Source organism: Podarcis vaucheri, assembly GCF_965113315.1.
Source record: "Podarcis vaucheri genome assembly, chromosome: W".
NCBI classification, from domain to species: domain Eukaryota; kingdom Metazoa; phylum Chordata; class Lepidosauria; order Squamata; family Lacertidae; genus Podarcis; species Podarcis vaucheri.
The window spans coordinates 34,800,883-34,806,882 of NC_138757.1; the positions used below are offsets into that span (position 1 = coordinate 34,800,883).

General features: G+C 50.0%; 1 protein-coding gene across 1 annotated transcript in view; it reads right to left on the reverse strand.

Annotated features, from left to right (window-relative positions):
• LOC309523275 (inositol polyphosphate 5-phosphatase OCRL-like) overlaps nt 1–3,188 on the reverse strand; it is a gene marked incomplete at both ends in the record, with an annotated part of 52,359 nt that extends 49,171 nt beyond the window's left edge. Inside the window, 3 exons of the mRNA XM_082207060.1 lie at nt 1,582–1,671; nt 2,381–2,488; nt 3,156–3,188. Of these exons, the coding sequence (XP_082063186.1) occupies nt 1,582–1,671; nt 2,381–2,488; nt 3,156–3,188 (231 nt within the window). The remainder of the gene's footprint in view (nt 1–1,581; nt 1,672–2,380; nt 2,489–3,155) is intronic.
• Nucleotides 3,189–6,000: the final 2,812 nt, after the last annotated feature.

The following is a 6,000-nucleotide window of genomic DNA, read 5'->3' on the forward strand; positions in this document are numbered from 1 at the left end:
ACCAGAAGAAGGCCCACTTATGTTTGCACTGCCTCTCCACTGACTAGAATCCCTTTCCCAGGGAACTCCTGCTCTTTCAAGTATGGCAGGGCCTTTTCAGTCATGGCACCCGACCTTTCAGAATAATCTCCCAAAGAGGTTCACCTGGCCCCTGATTTGATGTCCTTCCAGCAAAGACTTTTAGAATTTCCCCTGGTTCTTGAATTCATGGGCAGGGCGCTTGTGGCCCTCCAAACCCTGCTGTAGTACACAGGAACATAGGAAGCTACCTTATATTGAGGCAGACCATTGACCCATCAAGCTCAGGACTGACTACATGGACTGGCAGCAGCTTTCAGGCAGAGATCATGCCCAGCCCGATCTGCACACACTGGTGACTGAGCCTGGAACCTTCTCCATGTAAAATGGCCGCTCTGCTTTTGCGTTACTGCCCTTAACAAACTGCAACTCCCACCCCGGTCACTGGAGAAGTTGCCTACATTTGCTATAATCTAATCTAATACATCTCTGCCACTCGGTTTATCTTGCTCTCTACTGGCTGCTCTAGAAGAAACCTTAGTGTTGCAGCTGCAGCAGCAGGGATCGCCGACACTGCACCCTCCTGGTGTTGCTGAAGTGGAACTCTCATGAGCCCCAGTCAGCAAGGCCAATTCTTAGCAATTATGGTAATTTTGGTCTATCAACATTTGGAGAGCACTATGCTGCCTGCCATAAAGAAGGCTGATCACCGAAGAATTGATGCTTTTGAATTCTGGTGCTAGAGGAGACTCTTGAGAGTCCCAAGGACTGCAAGAAGATCAAACCTATCCATTCTGAAGGAAATCAGCCCTGAGTGCTCACTGGAAGGACAGATCCTGAAGCTGAGGCTCCAATACTTTGGCCACCTCATGAGAAGAGAAGACTCCCTGGAAAAGACTCTGATGTTGGGAAAGACACAAGGAGAAGGGGACGACAGAGGACGAGATGGTGGGACAGTGTTCTCGAAGCTACCAGCATGAGTTTGACCAAACTGCGGGAGGCAGTGGAAGACAGGAGGGCCTGGCGTGCTCTGGTCCAGGGGGTCACACAGAGGCGGACACGACTAAACGACTAAACAACAACAAATGCTGCCTACCCTGAGCTACACACAGGCAGGAAAGTTACAGAAACATGACTCAATTTGCTTCTCCAGATAGCGGAGACCAGCAAGTTACATCAGCCAAGGCTCTCTCCCTCCAAGCCCTCGAAACGCACTCGTTTTCATGATTGTCAGCTGCGGCAGACCCTGGTCAGGGGGCAGGAAGCTCATCTGGGCACAGATATCCTTGTAATCCTGGTTTCAGCGCCCGAAGTCTTCCACGTGGGCAGCAAGGTGGGAATTGACCATGCAGAAGCTGGTATTGTTGAAGACAAACCTCACGGCCACACACCCCTTGTTACCCTGCAGGGGCGGAGCAAAGATGCCTGTTAGTGAGCAAGCAGGAAAGAGGGGGAAACTGGTTGGCAGAGATTAGAAAAACAGATAGACAGACAGAAAGATAGACGTAGGGAATTCCGCTCTCAGGGTCTACTCCCCATCTTCCCCATGATGCCTGTGCCCACTGTCTCCCTCATCACTTCCTTGATGCGGCTGAGCTGGTCCTTCCGGACAAAGATGAGCAACATCATTCCGACTAGACGGACCAGCTGCACCTAGAAGATGCAAGGTACTGGGATGTCTACCAGCTCTGTTCATTGCTTGCTGTCCTGGGCCGGCTGGATGCAGATAGGAGTGGCAGGTGGCACCAACTGGGGATCCCCCAAGGGAAGAAGGCTCAGAGCCAGGGAACTGGTGGGGGGTCGTCCGAGGGAGAAGAGGGAGCAGACTGTGAGCAAGAGGAGGTGTTGGAAACTGAAGAGGCAGGAGGGCAGGAAGATTCTGTGGCAAACAGCAGCCCAGAATCCGAGGCAGAAGTGGAGGCTGGAGGCGGGGGTCAAGAGGCAGAGATCAGGCAGGCTGCTGAAGAAGCCAGGGGGTCTCCCCATCCTGCTGCGATCAGCTCCCCTCCCTGCTGGTCTCCCAGAACACAGAGAAATTAAGAGGAGGGAGCAAAGACAGGCAAGGTGTCAGAGTCTCAGGTTGCTTGGGAAGGACCAGGGGGAGGAGGAGACTTCAGAGAGTGGTGGGAGGGTAGCAACCTTCAGCCTTCACAACTACCTCACTGGGGCAAGAGCTGTTGGGAAAGGTTTCTGTGATCACGAGGCCTGCACGGTTTGGGTTTCTTTGAATGAAGAATGTTGGCTTCTTTTGAATAAAACACCACTGACACCAGGTGTTTTTTCTTGCTGACCTCCTCCTCCTCCTCACTCCAGCTCCTGACAGCTGTCTGGCTGCTGAAGAAATGGGTGGGGTTGGACTTACTTTTTTGTACTTGGATTTGGAACGCAAAGCCTTTTCCACAGCTGTCAGCCACTCTTGCTCCTTTGTCGAGTCCAAGTAGAAGAAAGCCTCTGTGCTCAGGTCCAGCTCCTGGAACCGAATGCCCAAGTGCCAAAGAGAAGGATGTGGAACTGCAGGAATAGGACTCCAATCGGAACAGACGTGCTGCTTAAATATGGAAAGACAACAGGAGTGTGTGGCAGGTAGGATTACAAGGGCAGGCAAGATCAGGACCAAGAACAAACAAGTAAGACCAGCCACTTCTTCCTCAGCTTAGCTATTCGGGGCCCCAAAGGAGCTTTGCTAATGAAAGAAAAAAAGCTTTTCCCTTGTATTTTTTAAGATGTGTCAGCCAGCCTGATATCTAAGCACTATCCCAGTAGCCACAGGCAACCAGAAATTCTTTGAAGGCAAGTGAGTTGGTTGGTCTCTCCATTCTTCCTTCACCTGGCAACCTGGTTTCCAGGCTGGCTTTCCGGGAGCAGAAAACCACCTCTCAGATCTGCTGTGCCAAGCTTGTTTGCTAGAAGATTACCCCGTAACACCCTTGTCCTCTTTGCAAACCTCCTAAATGGCTAGCTTTCTGGGTTTCCATGCTGGCCATGAAGGAATGGGCATTCCCGACTCTGAAAACAGCACAGAAATACAGCCTGTCTAGTAAAGGGGTAAAAAGAGCAAGCTAAACAGCCTCTGTAAAACAGATTGTTTCTATTCATGACAGTAGGAGGGCAGTTATATGCAAGACTGTATTCAGTACTGTTCGTGCCTGCAAAGCTTTCGGGACAGACATACTCCGACCCTTCCAACCAGTGCCCCCTAACTTCCAGCTGAAACCAGGTACCTTTTTCATACCACAAACGTTCTTCAGTGGTGAACCATGGCATCTCAAATTCCAGGGGAGCCCTGTACGATGCCAAAATTCAGTGCCCCCACACCTCTCAACGTCTATTCAACATCATAGTTGCGGTGTCCCCTGTGGGGCCCGCAAGACTTCACGCCAGGGTGACCAAACCAGTTGCACTCCCCTAAATCCATCTAAATGTTATGGGGGGGGGATTTGTCCCACTTAAGTTGCACTTTATAGCTCAAGAGGGCCCCTCTGGCTGATAATAATATAGTTGCACAGGGGACGCATCACAGAACAAAATGATATGTAGTTGGTCCACCACAATTGCAAGATTATTGCATCCTTCAGGAATGGTGTGTCCAGCTCCATCTGAGTCATCATCCAGGCACGCTGAGAGATGGGCATCTTCGGCCAGTCAGGGGTGAAGAGCTGGCAAGATCCCCTGTACTGAGCAGAAAAGCAAACTCTTTGGCCTCCGAGATCTCTCCCAACTCTCAGCAGCCCTCACTGTGAGCCTTACTAGAGGAATTTTGTCCTGCTTTTGCTGAGCTACAACACAGGAGCGCACCCCCAGGGGGCCATGATGTGGTAACCCTGGCGAAGCATTGCAGAGCAACTGAGAAAGCAGAATGATGTTTGCGTGGACAGTCCATTAGAAAGCTGCACTATTATTGCATTGATAGCACATTGCAGAATACGGCCCCCCTCCAGGCAAAAACATCCGTCTGGAGGCACAGTAGCTTTCATTTCGGAGGTTGTGGTTTTACAGCTTCCTATTTGTTTGTTTGTTTGTTTATTTATTCAAAATTATTGATTTATTTCATAAAATTTATACACACCAGATGGTAAGAAACATCAAAGCCGTTTACAGAAAGATAAAACCATAAAATCAGGAAAAACCTACAGTACATTAAACGCTGAAGAAGTGAATACCAGAATAGATCAGAACTGACTCCCAAGGTAAGGGGAAGAGACAGCTTACTCTATGATGTTAACCCCTTCATGCACTAATTAGACTGAAGCATGTTGGTTATATGAGACTGGTTATCCCACATAATATGCTCTCACGCAACCCATTCCCTCCAACTGAAAACCCATTTCCTGGACAATATCAACATTGTGTTTCCTGCCTGTGAACTGCACAGTGAATATTTTTATTAGAAAAGAAAACAGCCCGGTATTTCAGCTTCTCAAATTTGTTTTATTCAGTGCGCTGCTACAGCTTGTCACACCCAAATCCTCCAAAGGAATCTGCCAAAGTGCTTTTCCAGGCAAAAGGGGGCAGAGGGAGAGAAACCAAGAACCTCAAATTCACTAGACCAGGGATGGGGAATTGTGTGGCCCTCTAGATGTTGTTGGATTACATCACCCCTGACTGTCGGCCATGCTGGCTGAGGCAGAAGGCCATTAGATCTGGCAATATCTGGGAGCCCACAAGATTTCCAAGCCTCCGCCCTACACAAACAACCAGGCACTCAGCTGTGAGGCATGCCTCTTACCGGAGGGAGGGTCACTCCAGAGGCAGCTGTGGCATGAGGGTGCTGGCTCATGCCTTTGTGGGCACATTTGGGGATTAAAGAGGACCCCCTAGGAAGCGTGCTTGGAGATCTTCCTTACCACGTGGCTCTCTGGCAAAAGCACAACAGTACTAACGGCCATATGGAACCACACCTCAAAGCTGGATCAGACTTCCCAGATCCTGTAGCCTGCATCAGGAGGAAGACTGGGGCAGAGGGGCCTAGAGTGGGAGTCAGAGCTGCTCTTAGGGCTGCATGTCTGAAGCATGGGCAGAAATCTTTGGGTGTGAGGTTGCATGGGGCTGTCTCTTTGTGTTTTGCTGGTGCCAAGCCGCCAGCCAGCCAGAGGCAGGCAACCAACTGGCTTCAGGGGCAAGCTCCTTTGCAAAGCCAGTCTGACTTCACCAGATGCAATGACAGAGTGACCATTTGGCCCGTGTTCTGCTTCGCTGTGAAATTGCTTGTGTTCCTCAACGCAGAGAACCTCTTTTTCAACTTCAAGCTGGTCTAAGGAAGAAAAGCATAAGAGTTAGTCTTGAATCCCCCCACACATGCGCTGGGAGATGCCTGCACACCGCACATGTAAAGCACAATTCCTCCCACCCACACCCAAAAAGTCCTGGGAACAATGGTTTGTTAAGGGTGCTGGGAATCGTAGCACTGTGAAAGGAAAAGTAAGGTTCTTAGGATTCTTTGGAGGGGGTGGAATGTGGAATACACAGCGGCCACATGGACGGACAGACACACACACACACACACACACACACACACCCCAGCATAGCTTCAACTTTTAGCACAAAAAGTCTTCAGCCAGATGTCATGCAACCCTTTGGCAGGGGCAACTTATCATTTTATTGATTTTCCATAACAAAGAATTAAAAAGGCGGCCAATCTTGCAAAGGAGTGTTGCCATTTAAACTGCTGGTGTGACGTAGGAACCCGAACAAAGAGAAGGAACCAACTACCCAGAGTCTGCTTCCGGTTGCCCTTGTTCTCCACCTCCCTCTATCCTAATCAGCCGCAAACAAGAGTTCAGATTCGAAAGCCTTGTTATCACCTCATTCCCTTCAATTGGCCAGCTGCTCTGGCAGATGACATCAGTTCCTTCCCGCTCCCAATATTCCTGCTCCTAACCTGGTTAGCCATAGCCCGGAAGCTGAATCTCAGGGGAACGCCTTTGGGCTGGGAAGGGCTCATCTTTTCTGGGCCTCTTCTCCCCCTCAGGAATCGGTGCTTGG